Below are 25518 nucleotides of genomic sequence, written 5' to 3' on the forward strand. Positions count from 1 at the left end.
TCAAGGACGTGCTGGGTATTAGTGTTCTTATAAATGAACAAATTTGCATTTTAATGACTCGGCTCATAACTGTGACTCATGAAACATGGTGGAAGAGAAAGCGACGATGCATCCGATTATTTCTCATGTGGCCAGCAGAAACACATGTTCTCAATATTGAACATTTGGAATTGATATTTCAGTGTGCAGTGATTTAGACTGGCGTGTCATCGATTCTATTATTTGTGTGGCCTCGGAGACTAGCGCTTGTAACCACGTTCTCTCGTAGAAATATATCGATCACTTTAGCACTTTGATTATTGGAGGCAATATTAATAGAGCAAGAGCCCGCATGTGCCAGCAGCTGGATGAATGCAACCTGAAGCATGTTAAAGCCAAAACACGTTTATTCATCGCAGTTTTTTCTTATGCTTGCTTTGATGCATTGCATCAATATCCACCCTGGTTTCCCTCCAGGGGTCTTCAGATGGGCAACACCACAGGCTCCGGGGAAAGGTCAGCTGAGCTCTGGTGTGATCCAACACAAGGATCAAAGTGAGTGATGCAGCTCACAGGAGGACAGCTGAGAAAGAGTTTAGTTTTGTTGGTTTTTGATGATGTTGCTGCCCAAATTATAGAGTGAACATGGAGATACAATCACGAAGGTCATTCTACAAGCTCAGTGACTCTGATAAATGTCTACAGTAAAATTATTCAAAAGTAACTTGGAGGACCAAATATTGCCCCTGGTCCTTCAGTTTGGCTTGTCATGTTGAAAATTATGCAGGAGAATGGTTTTCTAGCTTTGTTTTGTTTAGCATGACTCAGGGACGTTTTGTTGGAAATGATGATTGAAGGAGTCACACAGAATGACAGCCTCTATTCATTGCTAAACGTCTAAATAAAATAAGAGGATGAAGCGGAGGAGTGGAAAAAACATCAGGCTGTCCATCCAAACCACAAAGAGGCAGGAAAAAAAAGAGCAAAAACAGCTCTCAGAAAGCCGACGTCACCGATGGCAGAGTAACCAGATGCTGGGGGCTGCAGGATAAATAAAGCAACGAGGAGAGTGGGGGGGTCATGTTACTCCAGTCTGCTTTTGGCCTTGTCCTCCTGTCAGTCTCTGTAGTGATGTCACAACATTAACACACAAAATAAACATGCTGACACTGGCGGTTATTAATCATTTTAAGTGACCTATTTTAAGTGTTTATTGACGCTTTGTTCATTCATTTAGATTTTATTTTGCTTCAGTTAATATGTTGATTTTATTGTATTATTATTATTACATTTTTCAAAATTGCAAATCCTGTTATCAATTGAGGGTTTTTTCACGTAAATAATCATAATTTAGTAAGAAAACATTTTTTTCATTTGATGTTTTAAATTTAGAATAAAATAAGGTTTGGTGAAAAGACATTCAGTGTTGGGGCTCAATCATCTGTACCGGACAGAGATGAAGAGAGCTAAGGAGAGTGCAGACAGGATGGACACATGCACAATGAATGTTGAACATAGACACTAGGAAAAAGAAGAAGAGGGAGACAAACAATGAGAACCATTGAAGAGGTGAATGAGGTCATGAGGAGCATGGGTGTGACAATCAAGACAGGTTAAGGCAGTTGACTAGCACTGGCATTTTTCATCACCTCCACTTTCATCCTGCTTCCTTAAGTAAACACCCCTCTAGAAATATGTTCCTTCAATATAGGAAGTGAAAGAGTGTGGTGATCTGACTGGCTTCCTCCTATATATAACCCCAGGGTGTCACATTAAACTGCATCCTGGTTCGTACTGTCCGCTCAGCAGTTTCGTCAAGAGCTAAAAATAACCATGCTTGAGGCTGGAGGCCATGCTGCCAATTTACTATATAAAACACTCTTTTTATGGGTGTGATCAGACTTTGCTTACAGGCTGGTTGTGCAGAACGATTGTGGGGTTCTATTGATGTTTCTAAAACCCTAGCTCGGGCCGTTACAGTGAAATATGTAGTGCAGGAGCTCCGATACAACGGAGGGAGGATTTATTATCAAATGGGATCATGGATGCACACACCTACACACAAACTTTGCAATGTTATTCGCAAAGGAATGGAGTTGACAGCGTAGAAATAACACTTTTCTATCAGCACATTGTCACACATTGTCTCTGGATGAACAAAGAGTGCTGAACCTACATGTTTTATTCAACGCAAACACCAGAGCGCTGCTGATCAATGTAAACACCAGAGGGGACCTGGAACGCCACTCTGGTCGGATTATCTGTGGCAACAGGATAATGACATGATTGTGTCCCCTCATGACACTCATGCAGATACGTGCAAATTCTTGGCTAGAACTACTGTTTTATACAACCTTAATGTTATTATTTACAAGCGTTTCTCTGGCCTCCAAAGCACATTACTATATGCACCTGGTAACACACCTTGTGAGCTGGTTTTCCCCACACTTTGGAGCAAAGTTAAAGTATATGTCACGTCCAACACTTAGACTTTAAATTTACAAATATATTCCAGCTACACTGTCTGCTGCTTCTTCGCTCTCAACACTTTTACTTCTTTATGATTCAAACATTCTTAGATTATTCACCTGGCTCACCTCAGTTTTTAAGGTCTCGCCGCAGCACCAGGTTTTATATTTGACTGCCTGAATAATTCAATGCTCGGCTTCTCGGAGGGTGTTTCTGAAATGTCAAAATAAGGGCCACTGGTGCTTGTCATGGAAACGTATTCGTAACAGAACCAACATCAGTTTTAGGACGGTGACGACCTTGTCGCATCGTGTCATATTCACATCACGACAGTTGCCTGGCGAAATAGTAAAGCAAAGTGAACGCTGCTAGCAAGTGAGACAAACAAGGCACATTAATGAAGGGACAAGGAACAGATCAGGGTCCACTGATCTTTTGAAGGATTCATCATTGAGCATGATGTACAAGTAAACAGCCAAATACTAGCTCTTCATGATATGAAATGCTGAACGTGTAAGGGGAAATGTGAGAGAAGTATCCTTGAAAGATGCATGTCCTCTTTATGCCTAACTCCAGACGCATTCCCATTCTGTCCGTCAAGATGGCTAGCTTCTTTCAGTTAGTACAGAGATCTCCAAATAAGAAAATAGAGCGAGAGGTGGGGGATACCCTGGACAGGCTGCCAGTCGATCACAGGGCACATAACAGGGCACATATAGAAGGACAGCAACTCACACACAGAGATCTATCAGCATCACCAATAAAGCCCAGTATGTTCTTAGAATGTAAAAATTAAACACAGAGCAGTCACAACTGAAGGACAAGTGAATCACGCATAGCTTTTTGAAGCGTTTTCTGCCTCAGCAGTGACTTTGATGAAGGACACCAGCACAGAGGAGGGCAGAAGAGGAAGTTATGTAACCACAGAACATATTGTTCCATATGTTGCTAATCTCAGTGTGATCAGAATCTAAGATGAGAAATGTTTGTCTTTTGTTCACCCATTATGTGCAGCAGCTCTCTTTAGTTTGAGATGGTACATAATGTACTTTCACAAAACCAACTGCCTCGAATGTATTTAGAGGCATTTCTCCCTAAATTTATCAGGACTAAGCTCTGGCAGAGGGGGATTAACTCTGTTGTTTTATTTTAGAACTCTCCCGGTGTATCAAGGTCTCAGAATCCCTCATCTGGGCTGCAACACACGCTGTGACGTCGGAACCGTCAGCCCACGCACGGAGGGAGAACTGGAGGGGGAGACGGAGGCTGAGGAGGTGGGAGATTGTGATGTAATTTCACGGAAAATGTTTTGTGTAGTGATGCAGCATCCGTGGCTGGAGGGGAGCACCACTGCCCTCTATAGGCGGAGGGAGGAATTGAACCGTTTACTAGCCTTGTCACTTTTCTATGACATTGAAAGGCATATTTCGACATAACTGTTCCCACATTAAAATGAGATGGTATGACAAGGTGGCCTCACGGGGGACCACAACACAAAGACCTTACCTATGGTCACCAACTTGGGGTGCAGGGTCCGCAGCTGAAGCGGTGGTCACCTGACGGTTCACGAAGCTTTAGTATTTTGGAAGCGTGTTTCTTCAATACGAGCTGAGAAATAAAAACAACATGCTATACTAAATTGTGAAAAACTAAAATTAAGAAGATAAACCACTGACACAACCATAACCAGGCATAAAAGCTGTCATTAAGTAAAAATAAATTATAATAGTCAAACCTCGTTCCCCCGTCCACTGAGGCGCAATGACGGACGATGACATGGCACTTTTCGAGATTGTCGTAGTTCGTTCTATTACAGCAGTTAGAGGACAAATTAGCTGGACCACTTCATTAGTTATAAATATAGAACTTTTTTTGGACTAGAGAACACAAGTGTTTCCAATAAACATTGTTGATATACCTTTTGTCGGCTCACTTTGTCCCTATTCAGTCTAGTATTTCACGGGCTAAACATTACACAAATTTGAGTTTCCCGCGTGCCCCGGAAGTAGTTCAGTAGTAGGGTCAAATATAGAAATGACCTCAAAATAAAAGAAGTGAATTGACGCATTGATAAATAATTTCATATGCATATTAAAAGCGGTCAATACAGGGTCCGAGTAATTTCAAAGACGGGAATTAATGGTTTAATTTATCAGACGCTTCTACAATGTGGAGCTTTCTATCTCTCCCCAGATGAGCCACATACTAGTCAGCTGCGTTGCAAATCAAAGTATAATATAACTATTTGTTTTTGTATGATTTTGCATAACACAACGGGATACTTCAGGTTCTATGATTTAATTTCTCATGCTGACATTTCTCATGACGTCATGAAGCGGCTAATAAGCGTACGCAAATACACAGCGCCATCTGCAGGAAATGTTCTATTTTGATACGCGTGACTGAAAACGTTCTGTAGTGTTATTGCATATTTTAATATGCTCTTTGTGGTTCACTTACTTAAGAAAAAAAAAGCAATTTCTACTTTCGTAAAATAAAAATACAGAATTGTTTAAAAAGTATGATTAAATTGTCATATTGAAATTAGTAAAATTACATTTAGTCTCCACATACTGAATATTATTGACACTTATAACTCACTTTAAGACAAAAATTGGAATGAAAACGATACCTGACAAACAGACCATACTCAAAACAAATATTCCCATCAATATCAATCAAAAAAGACATGTATGTTCTCCATGAAACAGATTTAATTGATTAAAAATAAGGCTATGATGAAAACATGGACCTGGAGGAACCGCTGTTATGGCAACCAGAGAAGACGGTCACATGTGGGTGTTTGAGATGGACAGAGAGGGAGAAAGTACTGTACATTTTATGAACAGAAGCACACTGTACACTGTCGACTCACACACACACGCACCACCAAAAACGGTGGCAATAACAAGAGACAGCTGCAGTGTCTTAAAAAAAACATGCATAGCTTCGCACATGTGTTATTGTTCTTGATCTGACCTTAAAAAAAGGAACAATCATGTAAACTCGCACTACTTTGTTTACAATGCTCACGCAGGAAATTACATTCTGAACCGGCGTTGGTTCGTAAAACAAATAAATACTGGAATGGCGAGAAACACAATAAAAAAGTTAGATAAAATAATGAAATCTTGGGCAAAGAAACTGAACATTTGATCATACATCAGAGTGCAAAAACAAAATACTTCATAAGGAATGATGAGGCTGAAGGTGAACTGCTACACTGAAAAATAAATTCCACCACTTCCCCAAGTGAGACTTTAAAATAAGACTTCATCAGAGATCGCATCCCTGTCTGATACGTTAAAAATGGAATGTGAATAAATGACCCACAAATTATTTTAGAATAATAAAATGCACCCGAAACTTCATTGCGAAGCACCACCAAGACACCATTGACCCTATAAATAACCTAAAATTTAGCTCTTTTGAGATATGTTTCACCTTTTAAATCCCTACAATGCCCAATAGGGAACTAGCTACTTTACTTGTGAGATGCTTTGCTTGTTAGAAATGAGAAGAGAAATGAGAAGTACATTTTTAAAGTGCCAATTGCCCACGATAAACAAAGCAACTTCAAGGACTTGAAGTGGCTAAGCAGACGTATGATTCACCAGCAGTGCAACCATTTGTTAAGAAGACAGATCGGATGGGCTGCAATTTACATCATTAAAGGGTTACTTGAAACTGAGTAAATGTCTGTGCACCACTTTTGTTCTGTGCAGTGTCCTAAAACTAATAATAATCCCTCTAATAATAGCAGCTAATAAGACAATCAGTTCAACATTTTGCTGTTACAGTGACTTATATAGGTTTGTGAGTAGTGATCATTGGGGTGGGAGGGAACACACACACTCTCACACACTCATGAGTACAAATCTGTCATGTGTATATTACAAAATATATTTGTTTTGAAACAAAGCTTCCTGATTCCCTTTTCAAGCCGAACAGTGTGGTTCAACGCCGCCCTTCCTCGTGTGCAACAGCTTTCCCAGCATGCAACCCTGCGGTCAGTGGGACAGCGGACGGATCCTTGAACACAAAGTATGTACAAAATATGGACTAAAAATAATTCTTTACAAAGTCATCCACTACTCAGGCATCGGTAACAATCAATAAAAGGAGGTTAAGAAAATGGCCATGCAGGAGGGCGTGCGGGCCCCAGCACAGACGCCACACTGAGATGATGTCAATCGTGAGACGTGGTGACCTGCCAGACGATGAGGTGACTGCGCTCCGCCTTGGTGGGCGCTGAATGCTGACTTCCTGTCTGCTCTGACAGTCCGTCCAGTTCTCCACTTTCATCACCTGCAGGGAAATATGAGCGTGAAAAGGCAGTTTCTGACAGGACCAATGATCATGTAGAGAAGAAGTGAGATGAACCCCACTGAGACCAGAGGCTCTTCTCAGCCTCAGCAACATGTCTTCACCGACATATCTATGGACACTCACCCATTCTGAAGTCAATGTAACCTTCTCCTCCACTCATCACCAGGAAGGTTTTGGACTCTGCCGTGACAGAGTCAGAGGATTCTGACGGAGGGTCGTCGGAGCCAGAGTCGGCGCTGCCTGGAGGAGGCATTGCCTGACCTGCGAGGACAAACTCCCATCATGTGAAGCCACTGAATCCTTGGCCACTGTTTTGTACTCACCTGGCACAGTTACGAAAAATTTGACGGCGTCTCGGTGACCGTGGAAACAGAGTTGTGCGTGGGCCATGGAGCAGTACGGCACAAAGCTGCCTGACGCTGCCCCGTCTCCCCCCTCATCGCTGTAGACCCGCACAGCGCTGCCAGGACGATTGGACACACCGCCTGATGTCTTGTTGGCTGAATGACAAACCTCATCGTCACTCTAGCATCCATATTACTTCCTGACATGATGATTTATTAAATAAACAAAAATTAGGTCTCGACAGCACTGGCTGCTCCGCTGGTATCTATGGCAACCGACTTATCTTTTGTCAAAGAACCCTCAAGGTTACAAGGGAAATGTAAACAGAGAAGAAAAGTGGTTGCCATGGCAACCGAAACATATAGCCTTTGGAATTAACAAAGCAAGTTTGAGCGCGCTACTGACCCATCCATTGTCCAATGAATCAAAATGTAACACTAGAAAGATGAAAAATAAATAAATAACCTGCTATTTATTTTGAAACACCTTATTGTGGCTGTACTGTGGTGTATTATCTATAAAACAGCACCAGATCATATCCATTTCATTTTTAACATGAGACGTTTCATATTTTTCAGATGATAAAACAGAAATTCCAGTGCACAGGGATTACTGAATTTATTTAATTTATAAAAGTTTCAAAGATCAAAAAATCTATCTCGATCTATCTATCTGTACATGCATATAGCGGCAGCCTACCTTCAGACAATGGGATGGAAATGATCACGCCGTTTCCTGTTCCCACCCAGAGTCGATTGCAGGACACAACCAGTGCGGTGATTCTCACGAAAGAGAAGCCGAGTTTGCCGGTGCCTGGATCACACACACGTGCAAAGGTTCAAAGGCATGTTCAAATGAAGTTATAGCAGGAAGTGAGCTGTGTACCGAGCATCTTGCTGACGTAAGGTTCAATGTCCACATCCTGGAGGTGCTGATATGTGTGTGCATGGAATAATCTGAGAGTTGAATCCAGTCGGATGGAAACCCAGATGCCGTCTCCGACCCAGGCCAACTGCCGGACCTGGCTTTCCTTGCGAGGATGGGCGTCGAAACACTTCTGCTCAAAGAAAAGACAAGACCATTAAAACTCCTGCACAGATGAATCGAACAAGCGACTCTACCTCTATTCTCATAGCTTTGGGCTGGATGATGTAGATCTTGTTCCGGTAGCCGCACCATACTTTGTCGTGGACCACTGTCATACAGCGTATGGAGTGGTGCGGCCGGCCCAGATCCAGCAGGTGATAGTTTGTGAGGTCCCACTGGCCGTCTCCTTGACAATGACACAAAGAGTTCAGACACTTAAGAACTTTAATTGATTTGCATATTTAAACACTTCAGTTTCAAAGTGTTTTCAAAAATAATTCCAAAACTCACCAATCCTCCTGTGGAATATTGCTAGTGTCCCATCAGCGAGGGCTACGAGGACCCTCCCTTTCACATGTCTGAAACCAACAACAATATTAGAATTCCTCGTTCATGCAACAGTACGGGATGACGAGATTCCACTCACACTATGCTGAGGATGGAGTCTTTCAGCTTGATGGCATGGAGGCACTTCCTCCATCGAGCCACAGACGAGTGCACATAGAGGCTAGAAAAAAAAAAGTTTACCATGCAGAAAGCTGAAATTTGCACAACGGTAATAGTAATAGTTTTACAGCACCATCTAGTGGTGCTTAACATACCAGCCATTCTGAGCTCCCAGCCACATGGTGGGAAGAGCACTGCTCATCCTTTGGACCTCCCCGACAGACAAGTCAGAGTCTTCAAGCAAAGAAGTCGTGGAGCCACTGAGGACAAAGAAACAATGAACTGTTATTACTGGCTATATATGGAAATATGGGAAGACAATTCCTCTGATAACTATTTAGATAGACAGAGATACATGAGTTCTGACCCCTTTGTGTCAACAGGAGAAGCGTCCGTGGGTCCGACACCAAGCGGGTCAGTGAACACATGTTCAGTATAGATTCCAGGTTGGTTCGGATCGGCCGCTTGGTCATCCTCTCCATCTTCACCCATCCCGGCATTCGCTTCAGTCGCCTCTGTGGCCTCTTCTGCGGGAAGAACGGCGTCGTCTGATGGACTGGTCTGTCGAGAAATCTCTGCTGTGGGTCAGAGAGTCGCTCATTTAGCAAACGAAACAAGCCTCTGTTTAATTCAGTCAAATTAGATGGTGAAAATGTAAAAAGCTTTGAGGAAAAATACCATAAAAATAAATATTAGGAGATTTAAGCTATAAAATAATTGACCACAGAAAAAAATTGTGTAGAAATTTAAATGGAATGTTGAACACAAAAAGAACATCTTAGAGATTGAATATAATAATCATGAGGTGAAATAATTTATGTTTGTATTTAAAATTATAGAATACACCTATAATAAATAATGAAAATGAAGCTCTCCCTATGACACAAATATTCAAAATAAACAACCTGATCCAGAGATGACAACATGTTCAGCGGGCTGGTCGGAAGCACCCGAGTGGGCCGTCTGTGGGATGGCGGTGGTTCCCTCAGTCGCCATCGCACCATCGCTGCCAGTGGAGCCCACGCTGGCGACGCTCCCCGCCAGAGACACTCTGTCACTCTGAGTCGCGTCCAGGTCTTGAGGAACCTCCTCGCCGGCGGGATAATCGCTTTCTAACACACCTGTGGGAAAAGAAATTTAAATGTAAGTGTCAAACATTGATCCATTTAAAGGTGCTGGCACCGACCTGGGACGCTGGCAATGCAGACGACGTGGGTGTTGCAGGCATAGAAGCTGTCCAGCAGTTCCGAGGGCTGCGTCGCATCCAGCACCATAACTTTGGTGGAGGAGTGTGTGCTGGTACAAACCCAAACCCGACTGGACATTTCGTCCTGAATGATCAGCTCCTTCTCTTGCTCCGCATCCTTTAGCAGAGACGCAAAACACGGTTGACAAAAGGTCTTGGAAGCAGTGGAACAACCAGACTGACCTTGCTGTCTGACTCCAGCAGGTCCAGACTATTTTGCGACCCTTTCGTCTGCTTCACCAGGTCTGTCTTCCCACCAGTGAGGTTGACTCCTGCAGCGCACCACAGCTGGAAAATAAATCCATGCACACAAAGTGTTAGGATTAAACCTCCTTAAACAATCAGGTATTCATATGTGCACCTTCATGGAGGTGTCTTTCTGCTCCAGCGGTCTCAGGTAAACAGGCACGGGCAAGTTGATTTTGCTCTCTGTCTGAGCTCCGTTTGTGGCCTGTCAAACACATTTCAAGATTCACAATGATGTCCATTTAAGTTGATCTTAGATGAATATATCATGGATTTAACATCATCTTGGATTTGAAATTCCCTTTCTCACCTTATATTTACAAGGAAGACTCCAGCCATGCGCGGTCACTCGTCCATCCTCCTTCTGCATGTGAGCCTTGACCTGACGGTACTGCGCTCGCTTCTGTTCTTTACGTGAAGGTGAGCTACATAAATCCTTTCTATAAAGACAAGAAACCATTTTTCTTACTGCAAAGACAATGTTGCAAACTAGTTTAATAACCTGCTCATAAACTGCAAAAGGTTTTGATGAAGAAATAGCTTCATAAAATCACTCACTCTTCATTGAGGAAGTCGAAAGTCTTGGACTTCTCAGTGGGGAACTGTGAGAAGGTGCTGCTTCTTTTCACCAAGCCACCCGGTGCATTGTACTTGACATTGGACTGGGACTCAATCTTCTTCATCGGTGGAGAGCTGGAGGAGGAGCTAAAGAGTCTGCTGAAGCTGGACACGTCACAGAGAGACAAGAGAAGGAAGAGAGCAGACAGGAGTGCAAGGAGAGGTGAGGGAGGGGTCACAAATCCACCGCACAACATTGACTTCACTGTGATTTTATGCATGCTGGGTAAGCTTTCGTCAAGAATGCTATGCAACTAATATAGCACTCAAACAAAAAAAAATCTAAATTAAGAACTTCTCCTGTCTGAATCAAACCTTCTGTATTGAATTTGATACATAAATATTAAATTAAAAATACAAAAAGGTGTACAATTTTCAGAACAAAAGGAAAAAAAAACACATTTTTTCCAGTTCTGAGGAAGAAGTGTTCTCCAGGCTGCCCTGAGCAGACGGAGATGGAAGGACATCAAAAGGAGAACAGCAGGCAGGAGACAGGCGCCCAGGGCACAAGGGGAATCATGTCTGGGCAGTTTTTGGCAACGGATGCACTGAGAACCGTGAGTTGGACCACATCAAGTCAGAACCATCGAATAGCTCAGGCGAATTAAAGACAGCCGAAACATTATTTACCTAATCCTGCCAATTCAAAAGCATATTCCAGATGAAAGGGTGAGAAAAGAAACTTAGATTATTGAGAAAATAAAATCGGGGGAAATTGGACATCAAATTTTGGAGGAACTTACAACTGCCAGATGCTGGATTTCTTCTTTTCCGTTAGAGCTGGATTTTCCCTCGACGCTCTAAAGAGGGAGGCGACATTTTATCAAGTGAATAAAAAGAAAAAAACAATGATTCTAGCTGCTGTAATGTAACTCACACAAACATAGCAAATTATATATTGCACATTTAGCTATTACAGCATACAGCTAAAAACGTATGATGCTAGTTGGATGATGACTTAAATGTAACCCAGTCTTCAACAGCAACATAAAAATCAATGTAATTCAGCTTTTATGCATTAGCTTCCTACCTGATCATCTCGGTCCACCTCACAGCTTCCTGCAGTTCCATCAGCCTCTCTTTGTACTGGTTCCTCTCCATCAGAACTCGGGCCATCTCTACCCGGGTAAAGCGTTTCCTCTGGGCCGTGGGTACGTCACTCTGTGGAACCACAACATTTACTCGCACAGAAAAACATCAATAAAAGTTGGCAATTGTTTTGAAGAACAACTTACATCCTCTTCATCTTTACTTTTCTGTTTGACTTCCTCCATCTCCACCCGGACTCTGGAACATAGCAATGTGCTCTAATAAGATTGTTGCCTTGATATTTAAACTGCTCTCCTCCCGCCACTCACTTTTTCAGCTCCTCGTCCACTTCTCTGAACTTCTCCTCCAACTTGTTCTTGGCCTGCTGCAGCGCTTCTAGCTCCCCTTGCAGCATCTCCTTCTCGCACGTCAGCTCGTCCACTTTCAATATCAGGTCTTTATTCACTACGTTCAAAGCGTTCCTGCAGAGGTAATAATAGCATTAGAATAACACTGCCATTCTGGTTTTAATAAAAGCAAATTTTTTTTGTGCATACTTCGTTTCCATCAATTGAGAGTTCTCCTGGATGAGATTTTCAACTTCCCGGCCCATACCTGAGAATATAGAGACATAAATGATATACCCTTTCATCACAAAGGCATAACAGCAAACAGTGGGGCTGGAGCTAATGGCTAGAAGCACTAACACCATCAATTATCATTATAATCAAGCACAGGACACACAAAACTTAGATGACACTAGTCTACACTAACTAGACTTAAGCACAAACACAGGACTAGCAGGAGAAGGATGGACACAGAGGGTGAGGTCTTACCAATCAAACTAAGGTCTGAGATAACCATGCAATCCATGTCAGGCGGAAAGAATAGGGAAAAGAGAAAGAGATGGATACAGATTGAGACAGTGGAATGGCCAAAAATGACAGACTCTTCAAGCCAAAAGATGCTGCTTGGTTCAGATATAATCATAGGGAGGAGAACACAAAACACAAGGGCAAAGAATACTTTGAAGCTGTAAAAAAAAGGAAATTAAGTTAGGCCACTTTGTGAATCAGTTCAAATGAAGAAAATAAACTCGCTTAATTCATGCATTTTAAAAAAAATACCTTGAAATTTCTGTGTCTTAAGTGGGTACTGAACGGAAAACTAGTCATTAAAACTGCTTTGTTTTTAATGAGGAGGAGCCGTGGTGAGATACTTTATCTTAAGAAAAGTCTGGAGGTCATACACACCGGAGTACTCCACTGGGATTATGGGTAAGAGCAAGGGGATGAGATGGGAGAAAGAGACATGTTTAAGAGCTCTGCTGTAAAAAGTGAGGCAGAATTGTAGAGTGTCACACAACAAATAACTACAGGTTTTTAACAACCTGTGAAGATCTGAGTCTAGTGATCAGTACGCTTAAAAATGGGGGACATTGGTGGACTGGAGGGGCTGCAGAGACGTAAAGTCAGGTGGTCAGAGCGCCAATCTATCTCAGATGTTTTGAAGTGCCGGTAGGGTATTTGAGTGAGACTAAATAAGGCAAACTGAAATGTGAGTCTCAGACTCACCCAGCAGGTCAGCTCCTTCATCCACATCTCCAATGAGCCCAGTTCCAGCAGAGGACAGCTCCTCGAACAGAGAGTCTGTGTTACGGTCGAACGCCATGTTCTCAATGCCTTTAGTGGGAGTACTGAAAAAAAGAAGGGCAGGTTCATGTGAAGTTGGTTTTCAAACGTCAAGACTTTAGCGCCACCTGCAAGCCTTGTAGCCACTGAGATCCATGTCAAGCTCTGGAGTGGACTCGATGATGTCCTGCACGTCTGAGCTGTCCTCCTTATCAGGCAAACCTGCAGAGAAAAAAAACTTAAGCAAAACTGAAAAACAATGACTCTGTGAAACACATGCCCGGATCTTGTTCCTACCGACTGATATGGACCTCGTCCCTGGCGCGGCTTGGACCTCCGTGCTCCTGGAGCTCCCATCTTCCCGCTCCATGTCGGAGGCAGTGGTAGACATCGGCGTGGCTGACTTGGAGCCAGTGAAGTCTGACAGTTCATCCTGCAACAAACGCGACATGCTTTAACAGACCACACAGGAGCGAAATAAAAACACAGAAAGGCGATGAATGCAAACGACACATAAGCTAACAGCGAAGCTAAAAAAAAATGCAACACTGACCACTGACACATGCACCTCACAACACAAACATCATACCAAGACTGACACAGAAAATAAGTAGTTAAACCAAAAAATAAAACAGAATTACTACTACATAGATTAGCAGCTATACTTGGACAGACTTATCAAGCTTGTATAATCGTACAAAAACTACTTTAAATATCATTGAAATATAGATTTAAAAATACATTTTAACGGCACATTGTCAATATAATGATAACAAACCAGATTGTCTTCCGATAAAACAAAGAAAACGATCATTTAGGCAACAATATACAAGTCACCTCCTGGCTACAACACAGAGAGAGGAAACATCATGGTGGATATCTACTGAACAGACAAAATAAAGTGAGCAAATGAGAGAACACTACAGTGAAACTACACTAAGTGTACATGATGGAGCGCTAAATGCAAAGCAGCATCTCAAATGTGAAGTTGACGGCATGCAAAAATGAGATTTAAAGCAACGGCCAGATGAAACCATGTTTTCTTAGCAATAGTATTGGCTATAATATGGTTCCATCAGGCCCTAAATGGTTGTGAGAAGCACACAGACAATTGTTTGGTCTTCTAGAAACACACAGAAGCACAAAGAATGTTGCGCTAAGCCGACGCAGGCCGATGACTAGCTGCCACTCATCCAACTACCTTGCAGTCGTCAGCCAGTGAATTCCCCCAAGAAGGGTCCTGTGCACCCTTACCCTCTCTTTCCTGAGGGGGGTCAGCAAAGTCCGACTGCTTGGGGAGCGGGGAGAGATAGGATGAAGCATGTGTGCGCGAAAAAGCAGTTCAGCAGAGACGCAAGCACCCAGACCAGTGCAGTGAAGTGGATGGGAAAGTTGTGTTAAGAAAGGTGCAGCATTTACTCATGTGCAAGTTGTCCTTTTAAGACAACGAATATGTATAGGTGGGTTTAGATAGATTTTATGGTTATAGAATTGTTTTTTTATGTGCAATAAGTGAACAAATATGTCCCATTTCCCATTAAAACTGTAGGGAACACTGCTTAATTCATGGATTTCTGGGACAAATCTTTGACGAGTAGTGGTTGTTCAGAATGATGGGACAATAAGCACTCAAAATACACATTACTTTGATCTGGGATGGAAATGTAATTCTTTCAAAAAGTGAATAAAGAAGGGTGTGAAAAAAGAGACACAGCCGTTCCAAGCTCTGTTTAAACAGCCGTGATCTTCTTGCAACTGCAACTCCAATTTGAATGTGAAGGAACATTACCAGAAAAGTTTTCATCACTGTAAACACAATTCGATCCATCTCTCCAACACGATTTTTGTCTTTTAAACATCAAAGCTGCTCATGGATGGAAGCACTGATTACATAAGAACCATTCAGAATTCTCTGTCTTCTTTGAGTGGCTCCAAGCCATGCAGCAGCATCTCTCCCATCATGCACTGCAACACCAAGCTGATGTCCCAGTTATGACACACAAAAAACAAATAAAAACATGAAAAAAAGCAGCGGTGGTGTGAACTAAACAGGCCACCCGCAGCAAGGTCCATAAATTGCACAGACATGTGCCGGATAGTAACTCGCTGGCTTTATTTTTAGTTGTCAATAATGCCGGCTCACATTTAAAATACAATTTGAATACGTAATTTGCTGGCTTAAGTTATGTCTTCTAACCAGAGCGGGCAAAGAGAAAATATGCATATTCATTAGGGTGTTTGGAAATAAAGAGGTCTTTGTCACCAGCCATAAACACATCCAGGGCCAGTCAAAGGGTCTATTTTTAAGTGGATTCAAGGCAAAATCTCTTCTAACATTCAGCAATGAGAGCAGAGGATGAAACTGCATCTATGTTCCTCCTATAGCTCTAGAAGACTCTAACCTTTACCACAACACATGGCCAACTGAAACCCCCGAAACATTAAGTAAAATTCAGTTAAGGGGTACAAAGCTATAGGAAAGTTTACAGTTGACATCGCCACTTATTACCTTCAGCTAGGAAAACCAAAGCAACCGGGATCTTGCTGACCTTGAGGCTGGTGTTGGACCGTTGCTGTTTGGAGTCACTGAACCTCCAACCCTCGGTATTTGGCGTCTCTGCCCTGGTCTGAGAGTCCGGGATCAGCAAAGATGTCCCACCAGACGACGGAAAAATCCCCAAAGACAGAGGCCTCTCTCGTCTAGAGGGCGATAGAGAACACAGTCTTGCTTCATGACGGAAACATTCTCTTCACATATATGACTCTGGGCCTCTTTGTTTTGCCTTTATTTCATTTATTAATTAATTTGGGACCTGAATTTCACTCACCTGACTCTGCCAACGTTGCCAGAGTCTGAGCTCTCATTAATCTGCTGCATTTTGATTCTCTCCACATGTTCCATGTAGTTGTGAATCATCTGCGACCAAGGGCCAGAAGCGGGTCACGTCAGGAATGTTGTTGTTTACAGCCCTTCCTTCCTTTATTTCCGCTATTCCACCCCCCACATCATCTTACCTCTGTGTGTCGCTGGTGGAGGGAGTTGTATTCCTTCTTCAGCTCCATTTCTCGTTCTTCTAACCTGCCGACTTACAGGCAACCATCTGCTGTTCATTTGCATCATTCATCTTCAAATAGTTTCAGCAACACAAGCCACTTCTAGAACAGTTATAGTAGTAGTAGTTTGTCTTAAATATTGTCTATTTTTCCCACTGTAAGTACTCCAATAGGTTGCAGTCAGGCTGGACGCCAGACAAAAATATAAATGGACAAAAATAAAAATATATGACTTGCTCCACTACTGTATAAAGCACATTGCTACCAGAAAATTGGGACACATCTCACTATAATTATCTTACTATCCAAAATGTTATAGTGTATTCACAATCAGCCGTGACTGATGTTGCATCCGGATAATAATTCACACCTACCGGTAAACCCTGTTGGGTACAGACTTTACAAGACAGATACAATTACAGTAACTACTAAGTGATAATAAGATCATTGCGCTATGACAGTTTAGTGTGAACCACTCTAACACACCAGGAATAGATGAAACATGAAGTCAACCAGGCAACAGCAGCTTGGACCTCCATCTGGTTCTATAGTAAAGCCAAACAATGTCTCCATCACCGTAATGTCAAATAATCTCGGGGATAATATGAAGAGGAAACGTCACAAAGCTCACTTCGCAACAGTGAGCTTCGGTCGTATTTCTGTTCACAGTATTTAATAACTCACTCAAACCGGCTTTGGTGCGTTAAGCGCATCAGAATGTAAATTCGCTCTTTTGAATGGGACTCAACAGCTACATCCCAGTGCTTTGCTTCCATTTCTTAATCCACCAACAAGATGGGCGGTGATGCACCGTCGTATTAGGAGGATGGGAATATCAGAAATCCTATAATCTCATTAAAGTCATCCTGGTCTGATGGAGACCAAGGAAGCTCAGTTGGAATCATATGTAGATGAAATGATGATCACCAGCTACTTCTATAAACAGCAAGTACAGACAAGAACTGAGGAAATACAATAGAAAAAGTACTTCTGCTACTGTATTAATATTAAAATGCTGAGTGCTAATGTAACTCTCATTAGTTCTTTATTTAATACAAATAATAAATTAATAAAAGATCACTTCAGAATAAACCCAACAGAGGCAAACTGGTCAAGCTTTCCGAGAAACTTTCTGCTTACTTTGGTCCGCATAGTTCTTGATCTTGAGCTCTTGCTGTCGGGCATTTGAGTCCATTCTATCCACGTAAGTCTGAAGATCCTTTTTCTCTTGTTCATGCGTGTCTTCAAACTCGATGAATTTCTGCACACAAAACATGAGTTGCCATGAATACTACACTTCTTCCTCACTCACTGTAATGATCCCTGGATTCTCTTTTTCCACATTGCTTAGAATGTGTCAGCGTGGTTCTCTCAAGCCTTCTGCCTCAAGGGCCACAGATAGTGGTAACTGGAATAGCTAAAATGACCTGTCAAGCATGTTAAAGTGCTATTCTCCACTGCTGACAAAACTGACAGGATGCATGGGAATTCTGACACATTTCTATCAAGACTGGCATTTACTTTCCACAGCACTTTGAGCCAGAATATTCAGAAGACAGTGTTGAGAGCCTTGAAAAGTAAACGTATCATGTCCTGATGAAACAGCCTCCAAAGTGACCGATAATGATTGAAATTCATACGGTCGTCAATGTCATTAATTATTCAGGCCAGTGGCTCAGTGTTTAATTTTCATCAGACTGAAAGACTGATGAAATATCTCCACGACTCATCAATATGTGGAAACACCTACATTTTACAAGGTAAGAAGTGAGCATGGTAAAAAAAAAGTGGGTGACGTAGGGGAGCATTGTCTTCCTGCCTCCTTATGACAAAGAATCACATGACCCGGAATAACGTCTGTGTTTGCTTCTACATGCCACAATGGTGAGCAGTGTGCGCACTATAAGGGTCCTAAAAGATTCCCACAACTCCTGACACCGAGTTCTCAACACGAATCACTATATCATCAAAAAACATCACGGTCCAGGGTGACTCCCAAAAAACCTTGTCTGTAAGTCTGTCCATCATCATGTGTTGGTCATTTCAGTGTTTTTTTTTTCTTGCAGAAAATGAGAGCAAACTGTGACCTCTTGGAACACTAGGGTTTTTACACGCTCTTTTTCACGCCAGAAGCTACAGGAATCACAACTCTGCGTCACCTGGACAGCATTTGGACCACTCTCCTCTCTTTCTGTTGAAACAAACAGAAGCTACACTTTTAGCTGACTACCATTTGAATGCAAGCTGTGAACGTTGCGTGTATTTTTTAACTCTTGGTTGGGCTGAAACTGCTGAGTCATTTTGCCGTGATTTCAGTTTCATGTGGTCGATGACAGACAGGTGTGTTTGTGTTCGATGCTTTGTTTGAGCGAGACACACGGGACTTAGCTCTACGAGCTAATCGAGCAGGTTCGCGTGCTTTGTTTACATATGTGTGTCACTCCGGCTCCTGCGCTGGCTGCTGCTAGCAGGAATCACGTCTGACTCCCGGGGCCCTGCTCACCTCCTCGGCGTGTTTCCTCAGCGCTTTCTCCCGCTCGTACTGGGTGATGAGCTGCTCGTTGTCTTCCTTCAGCAGCTCCAGCTCCACTTCGTGCTCCTGGTTCTCGGCGAACACCGAGTCCAGGTTCTCCAGGACGGCTACCACCAGCGGCATCAGCTCCTTCACCACGTCCTCGTCATATTTGCCGATGAGTCTCTCGAATTCTCGGTAGATGGAGTTAGCGAGGCCCGATACCCGCTCAGACATCATCGCTGATGTGCCCGGGTCGTCCTGGTACACAACTCCGTCGTCAAGCTCCATTCTGTCCGTTGCTCAAATAAATCACGGCGGCTGTCCTCTAGCACACCTCGGAACACCCCGACAGCTCAATTGATCAAAAAATATATTGAATAAACGGACACATTTGGGATAACGGAGCGCTGGACTGTTGACAGGCTACGTGTCTCCCTTCCTCTCCTTCCCTCGCTCATCCCATGCTGCATTCAAGTGCATCCTCCTCGTCGTGATTCCCATGCCCAATGACACGACAAAACAAAAGGATGGCCACAAGTCCGGTTCAAATCAACCGATACTTAATAAAATCTAAACACAGCAAACATATAATGCATCTATTAATGTATATATTTCTCAATTTAATACGGCAAGCAGCGGTATATGATAGATTCCAGCGTCCCCAGTGCAGACTCACCCTATGCAGTCGCAAAAAAAACTATAATTATGCAGGAATTTAAAAGTCTTCAATATACGCAAAACCATACAATCTTTTTTTTTTTTTTTTGTAAACGTCGCGCTTCTTTATGGGCTTGAGGACGCAAAAAAGGATATTTTCCTACATGTGCATGTGCATGTGAATGCATCACCACAACAGCTGAGTTGTCGCGTGATTGCGTCATTATGTTACGTCATATTAATGTTTCATTCTTGACTAAATAAAAATGTATTTATCTCAAGAAGAAGTTCAAATAAGTAGATTTGCATTATTGCTATTTTAATCCAACAATAGATTGTTCCATGAATACTTAGCATTGTTAGCATAGGCAGCTAGGAAATATCTAGCTTTATAACTGTAAACCAAAGATTAAACTGCTTTCTTTTACAAATCAGGAGAAATGTTAAGGTGATCTTACATTATGGCTGGATAATACACGATGTACTGACAGGGATTAAGCATGTCAGGTGTTGTACACAGTGAGTGAATGAGTGCATAAAACAGAGACAGAGTTGACAGAGTCAACCTGGTTGATAAAAGAAATGGGGGTGTGTCTTTGACTTTTGAGCCAAATTAAGTCAGGAGAGGCGTCCTTATGAGCTCTGTCAGTCAGGAAGCATGAGTCAGTGCTTGGGTGAATGTGTGTGAGAACAAGGTTGTTAACTAAATTACAATCCTGTGCACTTGAGAATTTTCCGATTGTGACAATGCCGCTTTAATTTTTATTACCCATGTATTACTTTAACAATAAGTGCATTTTACCCACCAAACATTGTGATGAAGCTGCAACAAGTAAGGTTACATTGATTTGTTTATTTGTTGTTCATTTGTTTGCTCATCCCTGTATATGGTTCAAAGTACTTTTTATAGTAAAAGTAAGCAACACTGATCAGAGGAAGAAAACTGTTGCCTGATATATGCCACAGTACTTTCCCTTCATGTGTAATCTGCTTTTAGCGAATATCTTAAAGTCGCTTGTACACGTAGATGATGTTTTGACAGGACGGACAGCGATGCTCAGTATCTTTGCAAGAGTCCACGCAGAAGGGTATACAGCAGCAGAGGAAACACCTGCGACAAGGAGGGACACATCAGCAGATATAAACCGCCTTCTTTTATTTTATTTCATACCCAAACAAGGTAAGTCCTCCACAAATCATCCAGGTCATCAGCCCTGCTTTGGGTTCCACGACAGTCATTACGGTCTGGTGGCAGTGAGGACATGAGGCTTGGCCTGAGACATCACCCAGTGCAGGCGACATAACCATCACTAGAAAAGAAGCAGAAATTATCAATTATGAATTCCTTTTAATTTTTGTATTCCACTCAGCTTATTTGCAAAAATATTTTAGTAATATTAGGATGATACTGGCGAGTGGCGCACAAATGATGGTGGCAACTAAGCGTACTGACACCCTTCATCCAGCAGGAGTCGCACTGCACCTAACGCTCGTTTTTTTTTTTTTTTTTTTCCTGATATAGAATTTCAGTTCATCGAGAGTATTTTTGTTCACGGTTTCACAAGTTCACACTTGACAATGTGATATAAAACAAGATGATATAAGGATGAAGGATGAGTATGAACGACTGAAAGGCGCAGTTCACCCCGACAAAGACGTTTTTTGTTTAGCTTGAACACAAATGATCAATTCATAGCCTAGTTCCTCAACTTCCTTGTTCTCAACTGTCTGTGGAACTGGAACTGAAAATTAAAAAGAGGCTGAATTAACCAGATGTTTTCCCCACAATTGCTCAACACTCCAAATCCAGTTCTTGTAGAGACAGGAGTTTAACTTTTGATCTCTCACCTGGTGGAACAGGAGCTCCTGAAATTGAAGTGAGAAACTGTCATTAATATAAATTGTTTTGAAGGGAGACAAACAAGGCAACGACCACCTTGGTATCCCATTTGGGGGTGCGCCACATGCCCAGGAGAGAAGCCTGGAGGTGGGGCGTAAGCACCCCTGGGTGGGCCAGGATAGCCTGGAGCCGTCTCTTGGGGTGCGTAACCTTTTTCCATCTGCAGAAGATGCAAAGTGATGTGAAGTATGCCGTCATCGCTGCCTGCCAACTGAGAACATTGATTGAAAAAAAAACAAAAAACGTTTCTTTACCCCGCAATGAACTAGTTATATAACAACGTCTCCACCACTCCTTTTTTCTGTAGGACCTCCCACTTGCATTCTCCATCGCCCAGTCAGTGTCCTGCTCTCCTTTCCTCCTCTCCCTCTCACGCATTAGCAGCACATTGATAAAGTATTGAAAAAGCCTGTAGGATCGTCATCGGAAATTGCTTTAGAATGTCGAGCTTTAAAACCTTTGCTTTTACCCGTGGTGTGGAGTTTGTCCAAGTTTGATAGCATTTTGGAGCCACAACTAAAAGCAATGATATAAATTCCACCATCATAAGCAGTGTTTTTCATCAGGGGTTGCCAGAGCAAGCAAGCATCCTCCTCCTTGACTTGACCCTTCTTCATGTCCTCATCGGTTGTTCTTCATCCAACCATCTCCCCTCTCCACTGCTCCAAACCATCAGGCCTTCCAATAACACCCCAACATCTCTGACTAATATCGTTTCACTTCTTTGTTGTCTTTCATTTCACATGAGGGGTTGCCACAAAAGATCTCACCACTGTCCTCTCAACTGCTTCCCTTTCCTCTCCACCTGTTCCCCCCATCTACACTCTCGTCTTCACCTTTCTTTAGCCCATTACTTTCAGGAATCAATCCCAAAATAGGTCGGCTGTTTGTGTTTCCTATGATATCGATGTTAGCCCTACTACTCTCGCTACAATAAAAACTAGTCCATCTAGTACTTCTAAGACAACTACTTCAAAGACAGACACAGATCAACTCATTTATTGTCCAGTTCAACTCAAAATGAAATACTAACAAGCTGTGAAACAAGCAATATATTTTTAGTCTTCACCAAAAGATTTGAATCCATTCACAAAAACAACCAAACATTTGGGCAGGATGAAGCTCTTTTCCCCTCAGAGGGAAATTACATTTGCTGCCACTCCATCCGAAATCAATCTCAGCTGCATTATCCACTTAAGCACCAGCACTGGCATCACTCGACGCCCAGCAGGATGGAAGCACCACAGGAATATAAGTGAAGCCAAATACTCTCAGATTTGTCCTTAAATATGTAATAACAACACGAGCCCTGAATCAGCACATCTGAGTAGCAAAAGTCACGTACCTTTTCTTGGTTGGAACAAGCAAAGTGAGAAGAAGCAGACGGGAGGAGCACCACTGATACACCCACAACCTCCCACCTCCTCTCCTCACTTCCCGATTGCTCTACGTCAAAGGGAGTGTTCTGTTTTTGAGCTAATGTGTAGACTATGAAATGAAAACTGAACAAACAAGTGTGGAAAAGAACAGCAGACAGAGAAGAATAGAGTCTCTTTTGTTCGTTACAAAGTTGCCGTGACCAGTACGGACATTCTGGAGGTGGCTTTTGTGACAAAGCAAAGATGTGGTCTGTGGGCACCAACTGAAACTTGGATGTGATCAACCACAGTCACGAACCTGAGCTAAAATGAAGACCATTATTCATATTTAATCGACAACGATACTAGGATGTTTGACCCTCCTTACTTCCTGTTTTTCTGGCCATGACCCAGAATTATGAAATGCCAGAATCTCCTCCACAGTTCAGACATTCTCCAGGAATAACTTATTCTGAATAACAGTGTTGCGCACTGAACAAAGAACTTTATTTTCAGGCTTGATGAGGCAAAAGTAGGAAGACCGTCCTGATGCTTCTGTTGTAAACTTAATTTAATTCAAGGCTCCATCTGTCTGGGACTGAGTGGTTTTGCTGTAGTTGATTCATACAGCAAGAAGAGCGTATTACAGACTACAATTACATTTCATATCTTGATACAGAAACACCAGCCATCATCTCAGGTGGATTCTTGCTGCAAGAGCTCCGCTTCAATTCTTTGTTGAACCGTTACAAAGTCATTTTCAAACCTTAATGGTCAGTATATCAGTGACATTCGATCATGTAAATATTTCCAAACTTTCAAAATGCAAATGCTGCAAGTTATTTATGTGGTGCATGCAGCAGCGGAGGCGTCAGTTTACTCTAAAAAATTCTTTCCACTGCTTCTATCTCTCCTGAGGTAGAGAAAAGTTGAGGTCATTGTTTATGTTGTATTTTTAGCAACGGCCAAATGTTCTCCCCTCGATTTCAACAGAAAGAAATCCACAAGAGTGAGACATCTTTACCGAACAAGGATTCTCATGATCAGATCACATGATGAAGCAAGTCACAAGACTGGAGCGGAATGCGTTAAAATGTTGACACAGGCTCTTCTTGGAGACCAACTGACGACATTTGAAATAAGTTACATCTCACAGCACTAAAGCGGTGAAGTCATGTGGCCGCTAGGTGTCAGCATTAAGTTATTATGTGCATTGTGATGAAATTACTGTATACATGTTTTATAATTATTTACCTGTGATTAAATGCATTTAATATTTGATAAGCGCTCAACTTAAAATGTATATGAATTAATATAAGTTGTTGATGATCTGGTTTGTTCAAGTGCAACATCCTCTATCACAAATATTACCAGAAGTTTAGTCGATCACTCTTTGGCCACAGTTTGTCCATGGTCGAAAAAATGTAGGTAGAAGAAAAGCTGCACCATTGTCTTTGTTCATAGGTTCACAGTAAAGCGTGTTTGGTGGTTTTCCTCACAGGTTGAAATGACCGAGCTCGATTCCTGATGTTGCACTTTCACCAGTGGCGACACCAAAAAAAAAAAATCTTAAATTACCAAATTGTGCTTTAAAACTTAACAAGCATTTTGCATTAGTACAATATAAAGAATCAAATAATTTGTTAAGACACTCGGTTTAGATTTTAACAATGATTTTTTGGCACATGGCATTTTAAATGAATAATAGTGGGAAGAACATTTTTCAAAATGAAAGGGAGAGAGACAGAAACAGGAACTAAACAATTCTAAATTCATCATAAAAATGGTGAGCTATTCATAGGAAATTAATGTTTCAGCATTAACAATGTTGAGGACTATATGTCCTGAAAAAGAATCTACTGCAACTCACTGAAAACCATTAAAAGGCAAGGAACCTCAAATGAAAAGGCTACTTGTCTCCAGGACGGACAGCGATGCTCCACATCTTTATAAATAAAGTTCCATTCTTAAATACTTGAGCCCACAGTCAAAACTAAAAGTGAGGCACCATTTCTTGGCTGGGAAGAGCAGAAGAAGCAATCACAGAGAGGCGATTAGATTTACTTCTTCTTATATTGAAATAGAAACTTCATCATACATCCTAACCACCAAATCGTGATGTAAAAAGAACAATTTTTTTCCCCATTTGTTTGTCGTGAAAATGGCATTGCCGTATTGTATTCTGCTTTATGTCGTAATTGTTTTTCTTCATGCACAATCTGTATTTTAAAGACGCTTGGGTATGTAGATGACCTTCTGACAGGACAGACAGCGATGCTCCCTATCTTTACTAGAGTCCATATAGAACGGTATACAGTACCTGCGACAAGGAGGCAAACATCAGTGAATATCAAGTGTCTTCCGTCATTAGTTACTTCATACTCCAACAAAGCAAGTCCTCCACACATCAACCAGGTCGTCAGCCCTGCTTTTCGTTTCACGACAGCGACAACTGTCTGGAGGAAGTGAGGGCAAGTGGCTTGGCCTGGGACATCACTAAGGATCCGCCATCATCACTAGGGTGGTAAGATAGGAGGCTTAAATCAGTATGAGTGGAAGTAGCAAAATGACAGTACTGTTAAGCAATTCAGCTATGCAGACCAGTGGTG

At 42.1% G+C, this 25518-nt stretch overlaps 2 protein-coding genes and 1 long non-coding RNA gene across 8 annotated transcripts in view; all 3 read right to left on the bottom strand.

Annotated features, from left to right (window-relative positions):
* LOC128750769 (uncharacterized) overlaps positions 1-4454 on the bottom strand; it is a 64981-nt gene extending 60527 nt beyond the window's left edge. For both annotated transcript variants that reach the window (XR_008413200.1, XR_008413199.1), the window contains exons 1-3: positions 4367-4454; positions 4184-4255; positions 3955-4056 (exon numbers count right to left, since the gene is read on the bottom strand). This is a non-coding gene — a long non-coding RNA (uncharacterized LOC128750769). The remainder of the gene's footprint in view (positions 1-3954; positions 4057-4183; positions 4256-4366) is intronic.
* A 677-nt stretch (positions 4455-5131) lies between these two features.
* On the bottom strand, positions 5132-19466 carry spag9a (sperm associated antigen 9a). Of its 4 annotated transcripts, none has more exons than XM_053852014.1 (31): positions 18983-19466; positions 17620-17740; positions 16441-16511; positions 16254-16342; positions 15975-16125; positions 14627-14713; positions 13723-13858; positions 13554-13647; positions 13369-13490; positions 12631-12645; positions 12352-12409; positions 12124-12276; positions 12001-12052; positions 11796-11926; positions 11509-11565; positions 10706-10870; positions 10458-10587; positions 10263-10352; positions 10085-10189; positions 9842-10019; positions 9561-9776; positions 9023-9233; positions 8811-8915; positions 8636-8716; positions 8500-8567; positions 8244-8395; positions 8008-8179; positions 7822-7935; positions 7101-7277; positions 6901-7038; positions 5132-6756 (listed from the first exon to the last, which is right to left on the bottom strand). In XM_053852014.1, exons 1-31 carry the CDS (start codon positions 19280-19282, stop codon positions 6638-6640), a joined length of 3858 nt encoding a protein of 1285 aa, XP_053707989.1. In that variant the 5' UTR covers positions 19283-19466; the 3' UTR covers positions 5132-6637. The 4 variants fall into 4 exon arrangements, with proteins under 4 accessions (XP_053707989.1, XP_053707988.1, XP_053707990.1 ...); XM_053852013.1 differs by having other exon boundaries at positions 14627-14716; XM_053852015.1 differs by lacking the exon at positions 12631-12645 and having other exon boundaries at positions 14627-14716.
* A 1018-nt stretch (positions 19467-20484) lies between these two features.
* On the bottom strand, positions 20485-25518 carry LOC128751095 (LITAF domain-containing protein-like). 2 transcript variants are annotated; one of them, XM_053851897.1, is made up of 5 exons: positions 25230-25518; positions 21588-21711; positions 21500-21517; positions 20823-20961; positions 20485-20762 (listed from the first exon to the last, which is right to left on the bottom strand). In XM_053851897.1, the coding sequence occupies exons 1-5, from the start codon at positions 25248-25250 to the stop codon at positions 20657-20659; spliced, it is 408 nt and encodes a 135-aa protein (XP_053707872.1). In that variant the 5' UTR covers positions 25251-25518; the 3' UTR covers positions 20485-20656. The 2 variants fall into 2 exon arrangements, with proteins under 2 accessions (XP_053707872.1, XP_053707873.1); XM_053851898.1 differs by lacking the exon at positions 25230-25518 and adding an exon at positions 22897-23032.

Source organism: Synchiropus splendidus, chromosome 19 (genome assembly GCF_027744825.2).
Source record: "Synchiropus splendidus isolate RoL2022-P1 chromosome 19, RoL_Sspl_1.0, whole genome shotgun sequence".
Lineage (NCBI taxonomy): Eukaryota > Metazoa > Chordata > Actinopteri > Syngnathiformes > Callionymidae > Synchiropus > Synchiropus splendidus.